General features: G+C 43.4%; 1 protein-coding gene across 2 annotated transcripts in view; it reads left to right on the top strand.

Moving 5' to 3' along the window:
* The window catches only part of GLIS1 (GLIS family zinc finger 1), a 182,930-nt gene that overhangs the window by 142,647 nt on the left and 17,320 nt on the right, over window positions 1-22,963 (top strand). For both annotated transcript variants that reach the window (XM_008633047.2, XM_017733479.1), the window contains 4 exons: window positions 5,228-5,389; window positions 8,965-9,075; window positions 12,235-12,367; window positions 17,574-17,724. In XM_008633047.2, the coding sequence (XP_008631269.2) occupies window positions 5,228-5,389; window positions 8,965-9,075; window positions 12,235-12,367; window positions 17,574-17,724 (557 nt within the window). The remainder of the gene's footprint in view (window positions 1-5,227; window positions 5,390-8,964; window positions 9,076-12,234; window positions 12,368-17,573; window positions 17,725-22,963) is intronic.

Genomic DNA, 22,963 nt, shown 5'->3' with positions numbered 1-22,963 from the left:
AAGGCAGCTTGTTTAACTGATCTTGCAGCAGAGAGCAGAGGTGTATATTAATGAGCTTGCTCTAATGGCACACTGGACCTATTTAGCACTACGACTGTGAAGGCTTCTCTTTTTCAGTCATAACTCATTTCCTAAGAAAATGTCAGTTATTGCTTTGCCCTATGGTCTGAGCTGGTTAGTTTATAGTTTATTTCTCCTGATCTGTACCACTGACAGATATTCTAGACATGACCGTGCTTAAATATGCTTGTGAAAATGGTAAACATTTGATAATATAAACCCTCTTGGGAACATGCTATTATTTCTGCATGGCAACATTCTCAGGTGCATTCAAAGTATAATCTGGAAGCAAAGAAAAAACATTTTAAGCAATTACAGTTATTAGATTAAACTGTTTTGTTGGGAAAATTGTGATGTGTTTAGATCACTGTGAGATAATTCCGTGTTTTTATAAATATGGCTTTTGAATGCATGGTATTGCAACAGCGACACTGCAGTGAGATTTTGGTATGAAATAAAGATAACACATGTATTTCCATATGGTGATGAACTAGTTTAGTCCCATAAATTTCTACAAGGTATTTTTTCCTGGTAGAAGTTGTGTTCTAAAAGCAGCAGTAGTTATAAAACCCAATAACTGCATTGTGTTCTTGCTGTAATCATGTGGCATTGTTTAGTGTCTGTGCTTGGGTGTGTGCAGCATTAACAATCTCACAGCAAAGAAAAAATTAGTAATTGCAATTTAATTATTATTTTTATTGATGAAACTTGTTTAAGAGCTCTGTTGACATTTACAGACTTTGAGGATCATGCAGCATTTGTTACTGTTATCCCAGGCATCAAACGTCCACAAAATGTTTAGGATTGTAGGATTAAGCAGTGACAGATTGGGGCCAGGTGTCTGGGAGATCCTGTAAGTGGCCTTCTCAGTTGATAAAATAGCTCTTACCATCCTGGAACCCTTTTGAAACTGAACATCAGTTCTTCGTAGTTGAAGCTGAGACAGTTGTGGGATGGCTGGATCTTCCTGGAGGTTATTTAAAAAGGAGAATGAGCACCCCATTTCTCCAAGAGTAGCTTTATTTAGTGCATATATAAATGTAAATACACTCCCAAGTAGCAAGAGTAAGTGGAAGGGTTAAAAGAGTTGGTGAGTAGCAGTTAAACCCAAGAAGAACCTTACAAAGCTGTCTTAACAACAGCAACCCAGGTGAAGTTACCATAGCCTTCCTCTTCAGGGAAGCTGTTTCCATATGTGGACTTCCATAGGGATAAACTGTGAGGGACACAGTCAGCAGATCCAGCAAGAAATAAGAGAGTTGAAAAAGGTGTCCTTCAAAGTGCAACTCTTTCTGCAGCTCTGAGTGGATTCTCAGCCCCACCCTGCTCAGCTCTTTGTACCAGCTGCTTTCCTCCCTCCCTTTCAGACCTTTCATCTTCACCTTCCCCTCTTCTCATCACTTGCTGGCAAAGTTTTTGCCCCCACTCCTTTCCCATTGATCTTCTTCCTGTTTGACCAACCCAGCCTTTGCCAACTTGAAAATGAGTACTGCAGTCACATCATTCTCTTTGCTGTTGCATTGTTCCCCCTCACATCTTTATCCTGAGTTTATCATTGCATTGGGACTATCCCACTGTCTGTTATGCAGTTTAATAAGCTGGTTAATACAAATAATGTGAATTAGGAAATAATAACATAAATAAGAAAAGCTCTGAATGTCCAAGCATATGTGGTGATGGAGGAACCTTACTGCTGAAGGCATTGGACATATTTACCAAGAAAAGGCAGCTGACCACAGTAGAAGGGTCTGTAAATAAGCCCGTATTTGTTTTGAGTATTGCTGCTTACACTGTAGCTCTGAGCACTTCTGGTAGGGCCTGCTCCCTCTCTTCCTCAAGTGTCGATCCAGCAAACTCTTAAACATATGTGCTTTCATGTGTTTTAAATTAAGCTTGTGTTTAGATGTTTTAGGACATTTGCTGTTGGAATTTTTGCTACTGACATCAATGAGAGTGGAGCTGGACCTTTAATGAGTTTGGGTTATTCTGCATACCTTCCTACTTTGCATTAGGCTCTAGATATGGAACTGAAGACTGGTAATCCATTAGAAAAACATTCTGAGGGTCAAGATCCTTCTCTCTAAATTGGAGAGAGATGGAATTGAAGGCTGGAGTGTTCAGGGAATGAGGAATTATGGTCACATCCAGAGGGTAGTGGTGAATGACTCAATATTCAGATTGGATGTTGGTGACAGGTGGTGTCCCTTGGGGGTCCATGCTGGGACCAAGTGCAGTCTCGGCAAATTTGCAGGTGACACCAAGCTGCGTGGTGCAGCTGACACTCCTGAGGGACGGGATGCCATCCAGAGGGACCTGGACAAGCTCCAGAAGTGGCCCGTGGGAATCTTGTGGGTTTCAGCAAGGCTAAGTCCAGGGTCCTGCAGCTGGTTCAGGGCAACCTCTGGTATCAACACAGGCTGGGGGATGAAGGAGCACAAAAATGCTCCAAGGGAGGGAACACCTCTTCTGAGAAGAAAGGCTGAGAGAGTTGGGCTTGTTCAGCCTGGAGAAGGCACCAGGGAGACTTAGAGCAACCTCTCAGTGCTTGAAGGGGACCTGCAAGAGAGATGAAAGGGATAATAATAGTTCAAAGGGATGCCACGCTATGGGCACACTAATCAAAGGAGGCTGGAAAGGAGGAAGATTAGGAGCAAAAAGGAAAAAAGTGATCTTTAGGACCTGAGAACATTCACTCAGCTTGATGGAATGTCCTCATGAGAACTATGAATTTGCTGAACTCTGCTCTATTTTTCATAGACTTCAGCATTTTTGCACATTTCAAATTGCTCCATTCTGAATCTTTGTCAGATTTTTAGTGATGGTCATGAAGAAAGTTTGTTTCTTTTGAAGCCTTGGTGGCTTTGGTCACTTCCAAACCTCCCCACCTCCTTGCACCAGCTCAAATGTTCAGAGGTGGGTTGTGGCCAAACAAAGCTTCTGAACTCATAAACTGCATGTCTCCAGGTGATTTTGTGGATCTGTCACAATAGCTGTGATGGGTAAAGATGGAAATATATGAGATACTTGTCTGTACAAATAGACCCAATACGGCCTTTAGATGGGTTAATATCTGCCCAGGGCAGTAAAATATTTATGGCGGTAAAGGCCACACTGATCCTTTGATGTGTGAGTGGCTGGGACAGAGAAGTGCCAGAAGCCCCTCTGCCTGCAGTGTGCAGAGCTGATCACTGGTTCAGTGTGTTGGTCACTGTGTTGAGGTATTTACAAAACACACTGGGCTGAGCAGAATGTGGTGGGCCTTTCTCCATCAGTGATTTAATTTGCCTTTGGCAGGCCCTGGGAGATAGGCATCTCCAGGGTACAGCATCTTCAGGGCTCCTGCATCTGCTCTCCCTTCCCATCCCTCCCCCTGCACAGCTGGATGCAACAGCCAGGTCAGCAGTTTGCATGCACTGTGATATGTGTAAGAGGTGTGAGTGACAAACAGGATTGGCAAGGTGATTTCTGTGACGCCATCTCAGGAGCCACAGGTTCCTGGAAAGCTGCTGAACAAAATCCTGACTCTGCAAAAGGAAGTGACAAAGCATTTGCTGATTTTGTGAGAGTCAGGATTTCACTGTTTATGACCATGAATCATGCAAAAATCTGTGGCTTCCAGAAACAGTGGTTGGAACAGGTTGCTCAGAGAAGCTGTGGCTGCCCCATCCTTGGAATTGCTCAAGTCCAGGTTGGACGGAGCTTGGAGCAACCTGGGATAGTGGAAGGTGTCCCTGCCTACGGCAGGGGGTGGAACTAGGTAACCCTTAAGGTCCCTTACAACACAAACCATTCTATGAAGATACACCTGCATTATTTCAGAATTGCTGTTAGAGTTGATATGAAGGTGAATTGGGTTGTCTTTCTCAAATACATTCCTTGAGATCACAAATCCTTGAGGAACCAGGTTTTTGTCTGTGTAGAGGCATAAGAAGATCTGCAGTGCCATGAAACAGCAATATATGCAGAGTGGGAAAAGAATATGCATTCCATCACTGGAGTATTTGCATGCAAGTATTTGAACATGTGTAAGCGAGTGCATTTTATGGGTGTGCAGGTGCATGAACGTGTGTGCACACGTGAGTATTTGTGCTCACCTGGGAGAGTTCCCAAAGCACATCCTACAGACAGTGCCTCCACTGCCTGTTGTCTGTAACACTGACACCTACAGTGAGCAATGCAAAACACCCTTCCCTGGCCTAGTAGCTGGCAATTTTACTTATTTATTTATTCAGATTTAATTTGAAACAGTGACTTCTGTTATGAAAGCTATGCAGCGTTTTATTGCTGAGCTCCCTAATGAAACGGGTGCTTAAGAAGTCAGAATTTCTCAGGTTACTGGTTGTATAAATACTGAGAACAGCTCTGAATGATACAGCTAGTAAAGAAAAGGGTGCAGAATAACAGCAGAGTTCCTTTGGATTGATCTTCAAATGGATCAGGTCTTCCTGTAATAGTCTGTGCTCATCTGCCCCAGTGTATAATATTTCAGACACCTGAAACCAGGTTCTAACCTTTATGAAAGCTATGCAGCGTTTTATTGCTGAGCTCCCTAATGAAACGGGTGCTTAAAGAAGTCAGAATTTCTCAGGTTACTGGTTGTATAAATACTGAGAACAGCTCTGAATGATACAGCTAGTAAAGAAAAGGGTGCAGAATAACAGCAGAGTTCCTTTGGATTGATCTTCAAATGGATCAGGTCTTCCTGTAATAGTCTGTGCTCATCTGCCCCAGTGTATAATATTTCAGACACCTGAAACCAGGTTCTAACCTGCCACAAATAGCTTCTCTTGCTCTCTGTCTGTAGCAGCTAATTGTTATTGCCCACAGTGGTTCCTGTGCCAGTTAACATCTCAGAGGACTCCTCAGAACACTTGTTCTTTCTTTAAATTTTCTGTCCTGACACCATGTGTTTAAGTGTTCAGTACTTCAGACAGAATGTGTGAGATATTTATAACCCTTGTATTATTACTGAGCAGCACACCATGTCTTCGGTGACAGATTAAATGAACAGCACAATATGTTGTGTTTCATCAATAAATTTCAACAGATGTTTGAATGTTGGTTGATTTATTGCATGTCCAACTTGGTTCTTACACTGTTCTCATTGTGGCTGCACATGGTTTATTTAATAGAACCTTACAATGATTTTTTTTATGACGTTTTTCAGTTTGAAGGGTGCAACAAGGCATTTTCTAGGCTTGAGAACCTCAAGATTCATCTCCGGAGTCATACTGGGGAGAAGCCATACCTGTGTCAGCATCCTGGCTGCCAGAAAGCTTTCAGCAACTCCAGCGACCGGGCAAAGCATCAGCGGACACACCTGGATACCGTAAGCATGATTTCGTACTGGGAGCTGCACTGAGTTTTCCAGCAGTCCTGGTACACAATCAGTTCTGTAACTGCAGGGGGACTTGGCTTTTTCATGAGAAGAGTCTTGGAAAACTCAGCTATGAGCAAGTGTATTGGTTTTGAACTGTATGTGCTTTGAGAAATGAAAAAGTCTTGATCATAGAGAGGCAATTAGTTGGTGTTACTCATGCTGAGAAGTAAGTTAGGAAGGAGTAAGTTACTCAGCAAACTCTCCCATTGTTCCTGTTCCAGTAAGAGGAGGCAGCAACACAATAAGGTGTAGCTGAGTGAAAGCTGAGTCACTGCTGCTGCACCAAATCTGTGTCATTGTCTCACTTCCCGTCCCCTTCAGTGAGAGTTCTGAGTGAATGCAAAAGCTGTTCAGACCTCTCAGGGCAAGGTAAATGCACCTCAGTTTTGGACAGTAATTTTGTAAAAGTGAAAATAAATCTGTCTCATAACTCTGGAATTGGTTAAGTACCCTCCATCAGAATTAACTCTGAGAAACACATTCTGTTATTCTCTAGTTGGTAGATTGGGCTTGACTCTGCAGCTCTTCTCACTTGTCTCACAGAGAAGATGGGAGCCTGTCAAGCATCTTGGGCTGTACCGAGATGAAATCACCAGGTCATGGGGAAAGAAGGCAATGAGGCAGCTCTGCAGACGAGTCATGTCCTCAGCATAAAGCCTGTAAAGAGTAACAGGCAGAGTTGTTCCTTTGTCTTTTTCAAAGAAGTGAATACATGGTTTAGTTTGGCCAAGTGTTTATGGGGCAGAACTTTTGAGTTTAATTGATATTTACTTTTTAAGCAGTTACACATTTCAGACAGTGCAGCATTAAGGAATGTCTAATGTACATTATGCCTTGCAAAAACAAACAAGTGAGAGAAGCGAGTCAGTCACATTTTCCAAACCAAAGCACACTTACAATAACAATGTTTTATTTATTTGAAAGTCAACCTGAGATATTTGAATTTGTAATTTGCATCTCTTTTGAAAGTGGATATACTAAATTGCGTGCAGTTTTTAAATTTAATTGCATGAACCTAGTAGATACATTTTTTATTATCCAAACTCACAAATAGAATGCCATCTATTAGTTTTAAGAGAGAACTTAAAATGGTTACTAGAATGAGCACAAATTCTTTTTGTGTGTTGTCTGTGCAATATTGAAAACAAATGTCTTAACTTTCTATTTTCTTCTCTTCTCCCTTTATCTCTGTCTTTATTATCTGAAATGCTCATAAATCAGGAAAAAGGTACAGTAATAATTTTCTACTAACTTTCTTAAATATCTAAAAACATCCTCCATGCTGTTCCATTGCAGGTTCTCTACAACTGTTCCTGCAGTCGTGCACACTGAGTTCCAGTTACCTGGTTTAATTGAAGCCCTATGGTTTAAGCTCAGTAAATTGTGTGCTTATGTGAATGTGAAAAATAGCAGAGCTACAGGATGGTGCTGCTGCATTAAACAACTGCCTAGAATGTCAGAGCAAATAGCCATGAACCTTTGTAAGGGTAGTCAGATTTTCATCTAGTTTCCCTATCACTGAGTTGAATCATTTTATCACTAATTTGAATGACATCAGTGATTTGAAAAATACTCTGCTAGTTTTTCTGCCAAGGGATTTGTTAAAGTTTTCCATAGCTTTTCCTCAGGTGTCAGTTCTCTGTGCTCCAGACACTCTCAATAAATCTCCTCTGCCCTGTAACTTTCTGGGTAGGTGCTGTGTTAGCCTGTAAGGTCATGAATTGGTGAATGATTCTATTATTCCTTCAGAAATTTCCTGCTGGCTGGACAGAGTAGCAATACTTATTCTCTGGAGGTACTTACAAAGAAAGGGGGTTTATATAGGCTGCTTATTCCTTATTGAGTGCGTTTGGAATTGGTTTTAAAGCTTCTCAATGTAGGTCACTCCATCATTTATCTTCTCCAAAGGAGAATCTGTAAATCATTTCACTTACTGGTGTACGCTGGTTTGATCGAATCCCTACTAAATCATCTGGAAGTAGATCCTTCTCCTAGGCAGAAGCAGAACAAAGGGAACCTGTCTGTCCTTGTGGTAAAAAGGGCATGTCAGCACTCCTCCAGGAGCAGAGCAACTGGTTTAGAGGACCTCACAGTCACTTCTCCCAAAACCGGTGGGATTTTTTTCCCTTCTGTGCATCCTCCTTCTGAAACCAAGGGGATTAAAGAATGTGACACTGAGGTCATGGCAAACCAGTTTTCTACCTTTGAGAAGACACCAAAAGGATTTGCTAGTCCTGGTGAGAAGGCTGAGGTAATGTTGATAGATGAGGCAAGAACATAGAGGGCAAAAGAATGTTCCATTCAACTTTAAAGCTTTGTGGGCTGTGCCATGCAGCACTATTTTGCTGGCGCTTAAGTCAGTGGTTACTTTAAAGTGCCTTTGCTCATTTTGGCAATTTCACCTTCATTTGGAGTTTTTTCTGTAACCCAGAGATAGTGTTCCATTTGTTGGGAGTAGGCATTGCCAAGAGAAGAATTCGGTGAGAATTTCAGTTGCTGGGAGTCCAGAATCAGCATTTAAATTAGAGCATCTCATTTATTTATTTGCCTGTGAGAAGAGGACACTGGAATTCTTTCCCAGACTCAGATGGTTTTCCCAGGAGGTGCCCCAGAATCCGCTTTGCTGCATTTCACAGCGTCACAGAATTGTTAAGGTTGGAAAAGATCCTTAAGATCTTTGAGCCGAACCGTTACCCCACCACTAATCTGTGTCCCCAGGTGCCACATCCACACAGTTGTCAAACACTCCCAGGGATGGTGATGCCATCACCTCCCTGGGCAGCCTGTTCCAATGGCTGACCATCCCTTCTGTGAAGAAATTGTTCTTAAAATCCAATCTAAACCTCCCCTGGTGCAACTTGAGACCATTTCCTCTTGTCCTGACCCTTGTTTCATGGGGGCAGAGCCCAACCCCCACTGGGCTGCACCCTCCTGTCAGGGAGTTGTAGAGAGCAAGAAGGTCCCCCCTGAGCCTCCTTTTCTGCAAGCTGAGCCCGCCCAGCTCCCTCAGCCACTCCTTGTTGTCCAGACTCTTCCCAAGTCCATTGCCCTTCTCTGGACACGCTCCAGCACCTCAATGTTTTTCTTGTCATGAGGGGCCCAAAACTACACCCAGGATTTGAGGTGGGGCTTCACCAGTGCCCAGCAATTGTTGTAAAAACTATGTAAATCAGAACTCAAAAAAACCCCAGATGTCTGTCTTTATAATTATACTGGGTGATCTCTTGATAATTTTGTTTGCTGTAAAGACTAGGGAGAAAAGAAAGGCTCTCAAAACCCATTCAGTCCCACCTCACTAGCATTTACCTCAGCCCCGTAGTCCACACCCAGTGTGCCAGTGCAGAATCAGTTCTGTTTGCATCATGCCTGGTTTGTGAGCTTAGAGGAGACAGAGCAGACGTGGACCCAGCAAACAGAGCAAGCAGCTCAGGTTCAGCACTGCGTGTCAGCGTCCTGCAGCGCTCCCTGTGCTGGCTGTGGCAGGCAGAGGGGTGTGACATGTCTCCCTTTGCTCCCGTTCCCAGAAGCCCTACGCCTGCCAGATTCCCGGCTGCTCCAAGCGCTACACGGACCCCAGCTCCCTGCGCAAGCACGTCAAGGCTCACTCGGCCAAAGAGCAGCAGGTGCGTAAGAAGGTAAGAGCAGGCAAAGAGTGACACATCCCCAGAGCTCCTCAATACAGCCATTTTTAGTTTACCTTTAATTCATATATTTTCAGATCAGAGTTTTTCTGCAGTATCACAGAAGAAAACTTTAGTGGAGCTGATTTTCCTGTTGGTTTTTAATCACCGTTGTTAACCAGACCACCTTATATATTTGTACTTTCAAAGGCTGCCACCCTCTAATTCAGTTTGCCCCACGCCTTCTGTCCAAGCATTTCTTTTCCTGTTCATCTTTAATACACAAGCCCAAGCTGTGCTGTTATTCACATAAAATGTCTGTGCATTGAGTCTCTGCAGTCAGCACTACCTGATTGTGTCTACTAAAATACATGTTAGCAGATCATCTAAAATGCAAATGAAACAGCCAGGATACAATGGAAGTGTAGGAAAAGAGCTTTTGTAATAGAAGAGATGTCCTTGTGTCAGCCATGCCCCCTTCCCTCTTGCTGCCCTCTTGTACAGTTTTCACCAGTTTGAACTTAGAGTCCTCTTTCCCAGGCCAGCCGTGTGTCCCCTAATTCTCTGTGGAACCCTTCTCTCCACCAGATGTGTGCAGTCTGAGTAGCAGTTCCCAGCACATCAGTGACCAGAGCTCTCTTCCCTGTTTCAGATACTCATGGAACACTCACTGTGTGGTGAGCTTTGTCCCTGAGAGTAACACATGCCCAGCACCATCCAGGTGTCCATGGAATCAAGTCTTTGCACATATCAGCTCTAGTCAAAAGTTTTATCTAGCCTGGCCACTGCCTAGTTTTCCGTCCCAAATTTGTATTACCAGGCCTTGTGGTTTCCCTGCAGCTCTCAGCTTTAGAAGGTTCCACAGGATGTGCTGTGCATGTGTGTCCCACACCACAGGTCACAAAATTCCCAACACTTCCCTAGAGTAACCTTCAGCTCATAGTGCAAGTAAGAGTCAGAGTGCCATGGCAGTAATTGATCCATTCTATGTAATTAATTCTGTGTAATGAGAGTAAGAGTCAGAAGGCCATAGTAGTAATTGGCCACAGAAAGAGGGTGACTGTGGCACCAGAGTCTTTTGCAATTGCAAGATCTTTGCAACAGGAAGGTTTTGTTACATGAAATTCTCAGCAGATTGTGGAAAGCAACTGTGCTCCCTATTCCAAAGAAAAGAACTTCCCCATTTTTCCTTCCTCTGGTTTCTGGCGTACTTCAGGGAAACAAGGAGGGAATTACTTCCTAATACCAAACCTGGGTATCATTTGTTCAGCTCTGTGTACTGAGCTGAATGCATTTAACATGTCACCATCCTTTACATCTGGGGGACAGTCCCCACTGTTACACCCTGTCACCTGCTGAGGCCTCGTTCCAGTTCTCCAGAGCAAGGTGGGAAAAAACCCCCAAATCCCAGCTTTGCATTGGAGGGCAACAAGTACTTCCTGCATCAGTAGCAGGAGGCCTGAAGAACAGAATTAATCCAGGACAAATTTGGTAACACCAACTGCAAACTCAGGCTGCTTGGATGCACCAAGACATCAATATCCAGGGTTTCGTATCACTTAATCTCCTGCCTTGAGGAGTTTTCCTTTGTGCATGTAAATAGTCTCCTATAGACTTATCAAATCTATCTTAAAATAATGTTAGTAACTTGCCTCCCACACCTTATTTGGTAGACCAGTCTAAATCTGCACTCCTCCAGTGGTTTGAAATCATCTTCAGATTTCCTGTCTCATTTATCCATGATAACTTTATGAATATTTGATCCTGTGACTTTTTTTTCTCAAACTGAAAAGGCACCTGAAAAAGCAGCAGATTTAAAGTGTGTTTTGGTCAGGCTCTCTTAAAAAGGATCAAAGCAAACGTAGTTGATAAAGAAACAAGAACCCCTCCAAAATATTTCACTTCTATATATTAAAAAACCCCAACACCTTTCACAGCTAAGTAAATCTCAGTGTTACTGAACAGCCTACTTTGGATTTCAGGTTTAGGAAAAAGAGGGAAAAGACTATTTATACTCACTTGCTCCATTTTGGTTCTAACTCAGCAAAAGGCAGTTGTCCGTTGGTATCAGCTTCCCAAGAGTTCTGAGTGGAAATTACTTAGCCAAGAAAGAAAAATTAACAAACTGTTCTGCCGACAAGTCTTGGTTGAGATATGTTACCAAAATGTGCCATCTCTGATACAAAACAAAATGCCTGAGCTTAGACTTGTACCAAAGGAATCCTGAGCACTCAGTTCATAGCTTAGAGGATTAGTGCAGGGGTGATACTTGGTTGTTCTGAAAGGCTTTACAGGAACAAAACAGGAGAAAGTTAGCTGTTAATTTAGTAGTAGTTTAATTGGCTGCAGATGCACTTTGTGATCCAAATGTCAGATGTTCATCTCGAACCCACAAATGGCTGTAGAGCCAAATTCTGAAAAGGTTTGCCTGGGCCTTTTATTTAGAATACCCAAGCCCAGGGGAGATGGGTATGTGAGGCTGTACCCATAAGGACAATAACTATTTATTAATGGCTGTAGAATATGATGGCTGTTTGTGTAATGTGAGCACTCTGTTATGACAAAAGCTTGGCAGCATCAGCATGTTTGAAAGAGAATTAGAAATGCTTTTCTTTCTTAATTCTCCTCTCCTGCTGTTTTTAATATGATCGACATTGTGGTTTTCAAGAGTTTGCTTCAGACCCTTTTGCCAGAGCTTTAATTTACATGGAGCACAGCTGACACGTGGGTGATACCTCTTACACATCACTGACAGTGCCTTGCTCTGCCAGTTCTAATCTGATAAGCACAAACGCTTTTCTTTGCCTATCAAATGTCTTTCCAAGTGTCCCAGTCACAGGGTGATGCAAACCTTTTGCCACAGAATCCAAGAAGCTACAGAAAGCCTCAAAATGTGCAGTTCAATTACTCAGGATGATTTGAAGAAACACAGGGCACATTATTTTCTGAAGCAAACTGGTTGTTGATGTAAGATTAGCACACTTGTGCACTTCAGAAAACCAAAGTTATCTCTAATTACAAGTTACAAGTACTACATACATCCTTAATTACACTGAGTTCCTGAGAATGGCATGTCTTCCTTCTGTATATAATCCTTAAGGAGATATATGAAGTTAATTATAAATAGTTTGGTTTGACTATGTAACACAATGTTTCTTAATCCTCCTCTTGTAGCTAAAGTCCTGTACTGATACTGAACAAGATGTACTAAATGAGTGCTTAGCTATACAACAGCTCCACACACCTTCACAGCACATCCTGGATGGGAAGTATGGCAGATCTGTAGGTCCTCATGATTTAATTACAGGTAAGAATACTTCTAATAAGTGTGGTGCTAAATATGTCATATAACAGAGGATTTAAACCAGAAAATATTTGTCACTGTGGAAGGTGAAAAGACCTCCAAACCAACAAATAAGATGAAATAATTCTTGAGTTGTTTGCTAAGGCCTGGCTTTTTTTTTTTTTTTTTAACAGAATTAGTCAGAGAAATAACTACTGTTAATTTCAAGTGAAAGGGGCAGCAGCCCTGCTGAAAGTCTGTCTCCATCCATTTGTTCTCCTTTCAAAGTGTGCCTTGGCCTGGGCAGAGTGCAGGTGCAGGAGCTGTGCTAAGTCCAGGCAGGTGCTCTGGCACAGACTTGCAACAGGAGGGTTTTATTCAGGAGCTGCAGGAAAGCTGATGAGGCTCAGCGTTATGATGCACTTTGAATCATAACAAATAATGTGGTGATTCATGAATGGGAAGAAAACTTGAATTTGAAATGTCAAACCTTGTAATTATCTTTTCTAGTATTTAGTCTTTCTTTCTGTATTTTCTTGTGATTTGAAGAAGAGCAGGCCCTTCTTAGGGACCTTAGACTCTTCTATACATCTTAAAGGAAGAGAAAAAGATGCTTCCATTCCCTTCCATGGGAAATAAGATCTAGATTCACAGTTTTTGTACCCTAGCAGAGGATCCTGAATCAGGGATTTGCAATTGGAGGTTCTGTGTTAGGCAGCAGAGAGAGGCACTCCCAAAGGCTGGCAGTGTAATTGTAGTCTGCCTTCTGCAAGAATCTCCTACTTTTTTGTGATTACTCCAAATCTTCAAAACAAAAAATGCATTCTGCTTGACATCTCCTATCCTCTTTTCTGGTTCAAGTTGCATTAAAATGTTGGAATGTAACTGGTGAACAGAATGGAGGAGAATGGGAAATACCCCATCATTGTGGTGTGGTTCCCCTGGGAGTCTGCACTCAGGGTTTACATGTGGCTCCTCAAAAAGTGGGAGAAAGCTGGAGGGATTTGGGGGTTAATTTCCAGTCTCTCCCTGTACCACCTGCACTGAGTAAGGTCTGAGGGCAGCACATGGCCTCTGCTTCCCCTTGACAGCCCCATGTAGCTGGAGCATGACTTGGCCTCCGCCTCCCAGGCAGGGGAGGAAAGAGCAGTGACATTTTCCTCAAAACAGGCTGCACTTCAGAACCCCAGAAACTGCCTCAGATTTCAAGTGACAACAATAAAACAGGAAAAGAGTTATTAGCTCATAGATAAACAAGACCATCCCTAACCTCTCAGTGTCATTTCGGAGAACCTCTTGTGAAATGAAGGATTTTATCTGTCCGTAACTTTGGCTTTGTCTGATATGATTTCTGTGTTGATTATATCAATCCATCACCAGGATGTTGTCGAAAAACTGTAAATTTTCCCTGACACGTCCATCAGGTTGCTCCATATGAGACCCCATCAATGCACAGTATGAGCAAATGCCAGGGAAAAATAAATCAATATTTGAAGGATTGTTTTGCAGTGAAACAGAAGCTGCTTCATATTGTGCGGAGTACAATCCACAGGCAAAACTGTTCCTTTGTCATTATTTAGGGCATATAAGCCCTAAATATGCTGATCCTTATGGAATTAAAGCTTAAGGACATTCCTTTCCTGCTGCCACCTACAGTCTGCAGTGATTGCACATTTGCTCTTTCAGATAAGCTGAGGTAATATTTTTTGAGAAATTGGCTATAATACTGCATATAGATTATACATGGATAAATACAGTGTATGATGGCCTCATATTCCACTTGAAATATGAAAACATTCATGGTTTGGGCTTTTGAGTTTGGTTTTTGTGTTGTTTTTTTCAAAGAAACCACATTATTAATGTGCAGAGCTCTGGGCTTTAGGGATCACTTGGATTCCTGGAGAATTTCAATTTTGTCTTTCTCCAAGTTGAAGCACATTTTAAATATGTCAGGGATGAAAGCCCATCACAGAAAAAAAGAAATATTAAAGAAGGCTCCATCCCTTGTGTCTGACTTCAAAGCAGGTAAGACAGTGAGCAGAGGAATGTTTCTGCTGTCAGAGGAGCCCATTGTTTGCTGAGATCTTCTTTGTTTTTCCCTCCTCATAACTAAGATGCTTCATGGCTACATGCATTTAACTCTGCCTGTGGACAAGAGCTTGTATCACTCTGGTCCCACTCAGGCATTTTCTCTGGATTTTATTATTGTTGCCTGGTCTCAGCATAAAGCTGAGGGGGAAAAAGGCTGCTAGTCACAGATGCTCAGAGCACCGTTTTGGCCACAGATGTTAAGGTTAAAGGCCAGGCCATTTAAAATACTGATTGATGACTTAGATTTACAATCTGAGATGGTCAATGTGTGAAGAGGCCCAGGGCACACAGGCCTGGCATGGGCTGCACTTGCAGGAGTCATTCACAGCAGCTCCAAAGGCCTCTGTGTGACTTCAGGTACAGAGTATTAGTGCTCAGTGCTGGGAAAAAAGGAAGAAAAACTGTGAAAGGAAAGGAATTTTGGAAGTACTGAAAATTACACTGAGACCGGATTAGCAACTGCTCTTCCCCCTTGGCTTGTTCCTCCGTGGGGAGAGAGCTGGGGTGAGGCAGCACAGGGCATGATGTGAATGACATGGGGGAATGTGGGGGAATGTGGGGACAAGGGACACCTTTTGTCAAACTGGGCCTGAGTGGTGCTGCATAGAGGTGTAGGGAGAGGAGAACTCACTGATGACAAACCCTACAAGCCTCAGTGCACACATGGTCCAGGCAGGGGCTTGTGATCAGGAAGTCGAAAGATAGATCTAGGAGATGTCCCCAGCTAGAAATTCTTCAAGCCCAGCAGTGGGCACTGGGTGTCCACCCCAGCAGAGCATGAACAGCAGTTCCACAGATGGGTAAACTCCTCTGCAGAGTGGTTGGGGTGGCAGAAACTGGGGTTGACAGGGATTCTGTTTTCATTTGGTTTTCTGAAGGGGTGGGTTTGAGTGCATGGGATCATGCAGGACTCAGTTGCTGCACACACAGAGTTGTGGGGTGTTCTTTTAACATTTTCTTGCTCCTCTAGAGGGTTATGCTGATTGCAGGTACTCAGCTACTCTGTCTTTCTCATCACCTCAAGGAACAGGCAGGAGAGAGACATCCTAAACATTTCTGAACTGTTCAGGGGTGGGATTGAAAGGTAAAACATTGAGTGTGTTTGCTGGCCACCACACTGCTAAGATGACTTTTCTTCTGAGGGCTTTTGAGCTTTTTGCACAAGTTATTGCTGGGCCAGCAGTGTGGGAGCCTTAGAGCATGAACAGCTTGGTTTAGGTTCTGCAGTTTCCTCCAGGCTGTGCTGTCACTATAGCTGAACTGGTGATGGAGGAAATGGAGCTGAAGTGTGAAACGACACTGAGCAGTCAAGGTCAAATCTGGCTCATCTCTCATGCCTGATAATGAATGTATGAACAGTGAGGATCTGAGGGAAGTGGAAACTGCTGTGTTATGAAATGGACTGAAGCCACCAGTGGAAAAGCATTTCCACAATGTAGCATCCTTGCTACTGACTTACTGTTACCAGAAGAGACTTTAAATAAATCCTCGCATCACCTGTGAACATCTGACTTCTTAAAGCCCCTTCTGTCTGGTGTGCAGTGCAGAAAGCAAGTTGGTTTCACTGGCTGGTTGACAAATGTTCTGTCTAGTGGGAGACAGAGATGATGTGGTTCAGTTTTGTTGCTTTAGATCTGTCAGCAGCTGAGGACTCATTGTTCATGAGGGGTTTTTGACTCATCTGAAGCCCTTGACAAAGGTGGCTGGAATCTTGCCTTGGTGGTTCTGCTCTTCAGTCACACACAGAAACAGATGCTGACATTCAGATGTTGCTTCTCTACCCCGAGGGTGTCACACATTCCCCACAGCTCTGGGTTTTCATGTTGCCCTCTGCTTGTTCCACGTCACTGGGAGGGTTTGGGAGGGGTGCAGTCCAGGGCCTTGCCAGCGACACGGGACAGGGCCGAGCACAGCTGGTACATGGCTCTGTCCTGGATGTGCAGCTCTGCACACACTGAGTGGGAAAGGACAGATGAATGGTACAGGAGGAGAAGATGGCAAAGAAAGGCCCCAGAGGGAGCGTGGGGTCTCTGTACTCTAGAGCTGGACACTGTGGGAGCTGGCAGACCTCACTTGCTGCTCACAGCTTTCAGATCACAGTGAGAGCGGCTGTTCTAGTCCTCATCCGTATGCACATTCCCTGGGAGGGGGTGGGACAGAACTGTGGCAGATGTTGAAGGCACAGCTTGAAGAGGAGAAAGGCAGAAAAAGTGAGAAAAGAAGGACTAGACTTTTCCCAAAACAGCATGACAAGGAGCCTGCCCTTTTCCCCTGCCACAGGGTGGCATTTGCACACTCCATGCTTGCACTCCTGTGATGTCTGTCACCACAGAGACCTGCTGTCAGTGCAGCAGCCTTCACTCCAAAAGTCAGTGTGAGGGCCCTGAGCCCAGGTAATGCCTGTCTTGGTGCATGGTCACTCTTCAGAAGGGAGAAAAAAAACTTATTTCCAATATCTTCATCCAAGACTCCTGGACAAAGCTTGCTCAACAAAGGGTGTGCTTGAGGGCCTGGTAGGTACTTGGCTATTGGTGCCTGACTGCCATGGTAGAGTCCCCAAAACTGGCACACCCACGCCCCTTCAGTAATTCTGTACTAGTGAACTTGTTTTCATGATCTCATTAAAAATTTTTCCTTCCTCCTCTTTGCATTCAGTTTATTGGGGTTTCATTTGTATCAATATGTGATATTTATGAATGGTCTGGGATGTCCAGCAGCATAGTAATGGAAAGTCAAATTACAGAGTTTGAAATGAACAGCAGAATCCCAGGGTACCATGATTGTTTTCTGTGTGAGCTCCATCCCCCGAGTACTGCGGGTTCTCTCTCACAGGGATGGGAAAGGCAGGGTGGGAGTCCTGCCAAGCCCTCCTGGCTGTCAGGAGGGCTCTACAGCTCTGTAGAGTCCAGGAACACCTGGACCACCTGGGAGGGTCAGAGAGGAGACACTCACACGTCAAAGTACCACAGCACAGCTCTGAGTGCTGCTCAGGCACAGGGGCGTTCAGTGACACACAGGGGCTCTGCTGTGGGGTTGTGTCTCAGGGTTGGGCAGGGGATAGGGAGGGAGCTGGAGACTCTGCAGGACTTAGTGATGCTTCCTTGCTTATTTTGTTTTGCCAACTGCTGTGTGTTCCCAGGCATGTACAGTGGATCCAGCTCCAACCACAATGGCCCCTCCCAAGCTGTGCTGCCGCCTCCTCATGACATCCCTTCAAGGCACCTTCCCCTCGACTCGGCCCTGTCCAGCCCACATCACCACCAGTCGCCGCTGGAGAGTGCCAGGGAAGGGTATGTGTGTGCTGTGAAACACACTGGGCCTGTGCCTGGCATGATAATGAACGATGAATTCTTTTACTTTGCATGGGTGCTGTTCAAAAGAAAACACTGGCCCAAATGAAGCAATTTTGTTTGTTTTAGAATCACAGAATAATTTAGTTTTCAAGGGACCTCAGAAGGTCATGTCATCCATGCCCTGTGCAAAGCAGGGTAAACTTGGACATAATTATCAGGTTGTTCAGGGCCTTGTCCTTGTCTTTGACAAAACACAATGGGATTTTTTCTTCATAGCATGCAGTTACATTTAGATTTTGTGTTTTAGTTCTTGCTGGGTGACTTCTCATAGGTTTGGATAAGCACAGAGAACTTTCTTTAGCTAACATGAGAAACCTCTCAAAGGGTAAAACCTGAACTATGACTCACTCAGGAATCAGGCAGTGTTTGCCTTAGTAATACTCACTCAGTGTCAGAGTCACAGGCTTTCTCACTTCCTTGCTCTCTGATAAGGTTTTCTGCAATGCACCTCTCAGCAGCAGGCTTTACCCAGCCAGATCCTAATCAGGGAAGAGTGTTTAATCCCACTGATTGTATGGATTGCACTGCTACGGATACAAATGCATGGCTACAGAGTGTGGTATTTCTAAAGCACCGTTTGCTCAAGGCTCTCATAACATCTTCTCAACAGTAAAGAATCTCTGCAAGCCACAAAACTCTGCTCTAACCTTTTTACTCAGATTCTTTTGGTGCCTGGCCTCATGCAAATTCATCTTCATACTTAAAGTTTTACTTCCCAGCACTTTGGATGGGGAAAGGACTCTGATTTGGCTTTACTGATGGGAATTTAAGATACAGAGAGATTAAGGTATTTACTTTCCCTAGAAACATGTTGGTGTCCTTTAGCAAATACAGAAATTGAATGTAGAGTTTTCCCATCCTAGTCCAGTGACTGACCTTTCCTTTCTTTTATATGGGGCAAGGAAAGCCCAGAAGGATTTTAAGCAAAGGGCAGAAGACAGAGTGTGTGTGGCATGGAAGGGACACACACAGTAAGGAAAATTACACCTGGGGTGGTTGGAGAACAATCTGATTGAGGAAATTCAATTAGGAGCAAACTACTCCTTTTTATTTTCATAATTGGGCATGAATTCTGCAGCAGGCTGAGCTTCTGTACCCTCTGCTCCTTCAGCCTTCTGACCTCAGCCAGTAGTAGGTACCAGTTTCCTCTCCCAGTATGATGCACAGACTTACCCCGTCTTTGTCCTGTAAAATGCCTGTGCCCAGCCCTTCTCCTCTACCCTGCCACATTCCCAACCTTGTATTTCCTGTTGGCAGATGCATTCCCATGGCAGTGTCGTGCCCAACAGGAGGCATTGGAAATTACTCCAGAAAAACAGGAAATTTTCTCTAGCAGAGAAGGCAGTGAGAGCAAATAGGAGAAATAGAGACAGACATTCCAAAGTGAAGGTCGTCCATGAGCTGTTCTTTCCCTGCCGAAAGAGACTGCCTGAGCCTGGGGGAGTGGGATCCCTCCCTCTGACTGCTCCCAGTGTGTTGCTCAGCTGTTTCCTCTTGGAGTTGGTTCCTAGGGGAATTAAGGCAAAAAATCCCAACCAAGAATGAAATAAAGTAAGGATATACTATGGGAATGATTTAGCAGGCTGTCAGGGAGGGGGATTTGTTTCTAAGGCACTTTGTGTTCTGGTGCTGCTAATAAGAAATGAAAGCAAAGGCCTGACCAGGGTGAGTGCAACAGACAAGTTTCCAGTTTGAGGGGTCGGAAGCTCCCAGATGAATTCTCATTCCTGCCTCTGGTGTCTCCATTCCAGAGCACAGCACTTCCCTTCCAGCAGGAAAACCATGATCAGTGGGCTGAGCCTCTCACTGAGTTCCTGCTGCAGACACACTGAGTTTCCATCAGAATTGTCCCTGCTGATTCCAGCTTTAGCGCAATGTGGATTCTTTCTCGGAGGAGACAGCAGTGCTGGTTTCTTACCTCAGTGCTCATGTACCTAAGTAAAGTCTTTGCCCAAACATCCTAAATGTGGGAGTGAGATAACAGAATCCTAACCATGAGCCAAACATCAAGGAATGGAGGCTGGAATGTATTTCTGAATAGTTACTTTAAAACAGGGCACCCAGTTTCATGACATAGTTACTTGGAATTTTTCAGCATCTCAAATACCATTTTCTAAACTCAAAATAATCTTCATTCAGCATCGTCATTCCCAGTCCAGGATCCTTCTGCTGTATTTAATGTTTTATGCTTACATTATTCATGACTGCTGAAAGGCAGCCCATACATGACATCTTAATTGCAAGTGCAGAAACTTAGTGTTTAATAGCCCTTGAGTTTCATTTAGCACAGTTTTGTTTAAAGCATCCATCCATTTAAGTGGGCAAAATCACTTCATACTCCCACACTTGGAGCCCGTGGATTACAGGGCTGTCCCCCCTTTGCCAGCTTGTGGCAGTGTCACCCCTCCCGGAACGTACACGAGGTTTGCAGTGGGAAGGGAACCCCTCCCACTGCCTCCCTCCATGGCACTGCTGCAGCTCCCTGGCACACCCAGAGTGTTCAGCCTCATTTGTCAGCTGTCTCAGTACTCAGGTTCGAGCAAATGCAGAGAATTCCTGCTCTGTGGATCAGGACCGTGACAAGACGGGATCACATCGTGAAGTCTGTGGCAGGAACCAAGTGATGACTATCAAGAAATCTAATTACTGAGTCATCAAATGTGCAAGATGCCAAAAACTACATGAGGCAGAGTACAAATAGCCTACTCAAGTTTGACATGAGATTCAGAATTTGATTTTAAAGGCTTTTTCTTTTTTTTTAACAAAAAAACCCCTCTGTTACACCATTCTTTGCCAAAGTCAATACCAAGTGCAGCAGTCAATTTTCCCAAATGGTTTGCTGAGACATTTAAATAGTTTGACAAAATTATCTAATTCACTTGAAAACGTTCTAACAAAATCTGACTTCATTACCAAATATATTTATACTGGCTTTATTCAATATGGAGCACATTTTTTCAAATTCTGGAATGAAGTGTGTGCTACACCAAAAAAATCTACTTATATTGATATTAATTTAGCTAAAAGTGGTTGACTGCGAAATACTTGGGCATGCAGAAAGTGGGCTTGGCATGATCCAGGTTAAAATGTATATTTATTTTTTATTTCAGGTAGCAAGGGTTTATTTTAGCATTTCTTGTAGCATTTGCCATGTTTAATGTCAAACTGGGTTTCATTCTGCCCATCGCAAAAATAGTCTATTTTGATTTGTAGCAGTGAGGACAGAAAACCAGCTTTTTATTAAAGCTTGGGCGAATGTTGCACTTGGCTTGCTCTCTACTATTTTTTTAGCTGTTATTATCCAAGTCATCTAAAAATGTACTTAGTTTCATTTGTAGACTATCTCTGTAAATTCCAATTTAGAATATTCCGTGTGATAAATTATCAGCTTAAATGAAACTGATCTGACTGAAGTTAAGTGAGTTTGAGTGGTGGCACCAAGTTTGGGATTTGCACCAATTTAGTGCAATGGCCCAACAAGGTCACTCTGTAGGACCTGAACACGATCCCTCTGTGTGTGACTGAGGCTCTCTGTCACTTGTGCTGCTGTGACAAACAGGACTTCTGTTCCCAACAGGAGCTGGGGCACTGACAAATAATGACTTGATTGGGAGGGTGATGTGTCTCCAAGGGAAAGGAAAGTGAAACTATTCTTTAATATTCCTGTGGTAATTTAGGTCATTTCTGCTCTGTAAACACAACAGTAAATGAAGAAGTACTGGGATTAAGACATCTGTAATGTGCAGAGGTGGTGATTAATGAGGACTCTGAGCCCAGTCTGGTGAACCTTTAATATAAAGGATTAGGTCTAAGCAAGGCTAGAGGGAAGGGCTCACACAACTCCCTTTGCCAGCCAACTGCAACCAGCTCAAACCAGGGGCCAGACCCCCCTGAAGTGACACTGACCCACACAGAAAATCACAAGAAACGGGATTTAAAAACTGTCAAGTAAAAAGAGACATTTTCATCAGGGCGCTTAAACTTTAGAGTTGTTGTTTGCTTGCTTCTTAGCACCTGTTATTTCAAATACCACAGGAATACTTCAGTGTAAAGAGTTCTCTGTTAAAAACTTAGTCCTTCACTTCTTTTTATGTAAAGTAACACGAGGTACACAGAGCCTCCCTTCTGCTCAACCAGGGAACACCAGATTTGAAATCCCTGATATTTTTAAGCTTGAAACTAAAAATGTGGGATAAAACCTTGTGAGTTACATGGGGGAGATTCTTTCCTGTGTGGTCTCCTTGAGCTGCCAGGATCCAGGCCAGGTAGGAAAATACATTTGTGCTCCTAAATCTCATTAATTACTTTAAGAGACAATTAGGTGTCTTAGCTACTTTTGGCTAATTTTTATTAATCTTGATTAATCTTTTAAATTAAGTTTGTGAGCTCATATAAATCAGTGGACTAGGAACTGACCCGTTGTTAGAATCTTTGTAGGAAAATACTCTCTACTCTCTAGAAGTACTTCGGAAAACTAAATACCTGTACAGATTTTCTAACAGACCAAGGAGATACATCCCTCATGTTCTGTGGATTCCATTGGAGAATACTCTTCATTTATAACAGAATACACAAGTCAGTGGTTTAGTCTTCCCTTCAAAAGCACTAAAACCAGTAACAAGAAACAGGTATCTCTGACAGCTGAAAACATTTTCAATGGAGGAAGCCAAGAACCCATCATAATTTATCTCAGTGTTATAGATCTGAGCACGCAAAAGGGGCATCAGTACATCTGTCCAGAAAGAACAATGTACAGGTGCGGTGCTGAGCCCCACGAAACAAAGAAAATCAGTAATTAAAAGCATCTGGTTTCAAATCCCAACTCATTTATCTCATTGTAGAAAATGTGATCAGGATTCATTTATAATCATGTCCAGACAGGCTTATACAGGTTCCCCCCCTTCCCTTAAAGCAAAATTAGCATTAGCATAGGCTTACTTCAACAATTACATGCTTAAGGATAATGTGGTTCTGGATCCTGGGGTAAATATTGTTTGTCCATCAGCAGAAATAGGTGGGCAAGTGTTTCATTTGTGGTTTTGAGAGGGCTGGACTGACACTCAGGAGCGAGCCTTCACCAGTGCCTCTCAAAGTAAGGGCCGTGGTGCCTGCCCAGAGGAGACACTGTAAAGAAAACTGTCTCTGAGTGAGAAATCAGGGAGTTAAAGGAGAAAGT

Source organism: Corvus brachyrhynchos, unplaced genomic scaffold, assembly GCF_000691975.1.
Source record: "Corvus brachyrhynchos isolate BGI_N302 unplaced genomic scaffold, ASM69197v1 scaffold34, whole genome shotgun sequence".
NCBI lineage: Eukaryota > Metazoa > Chordata > Aves > Passeriformes > Corvidae > Corvus > Corvus brachyrhynchos.
The sequence above is the reverse complement of the archived record's forward strand: the minus strand, read 5'-3'. Positions and strand labels throughout refer to the sequence as shown.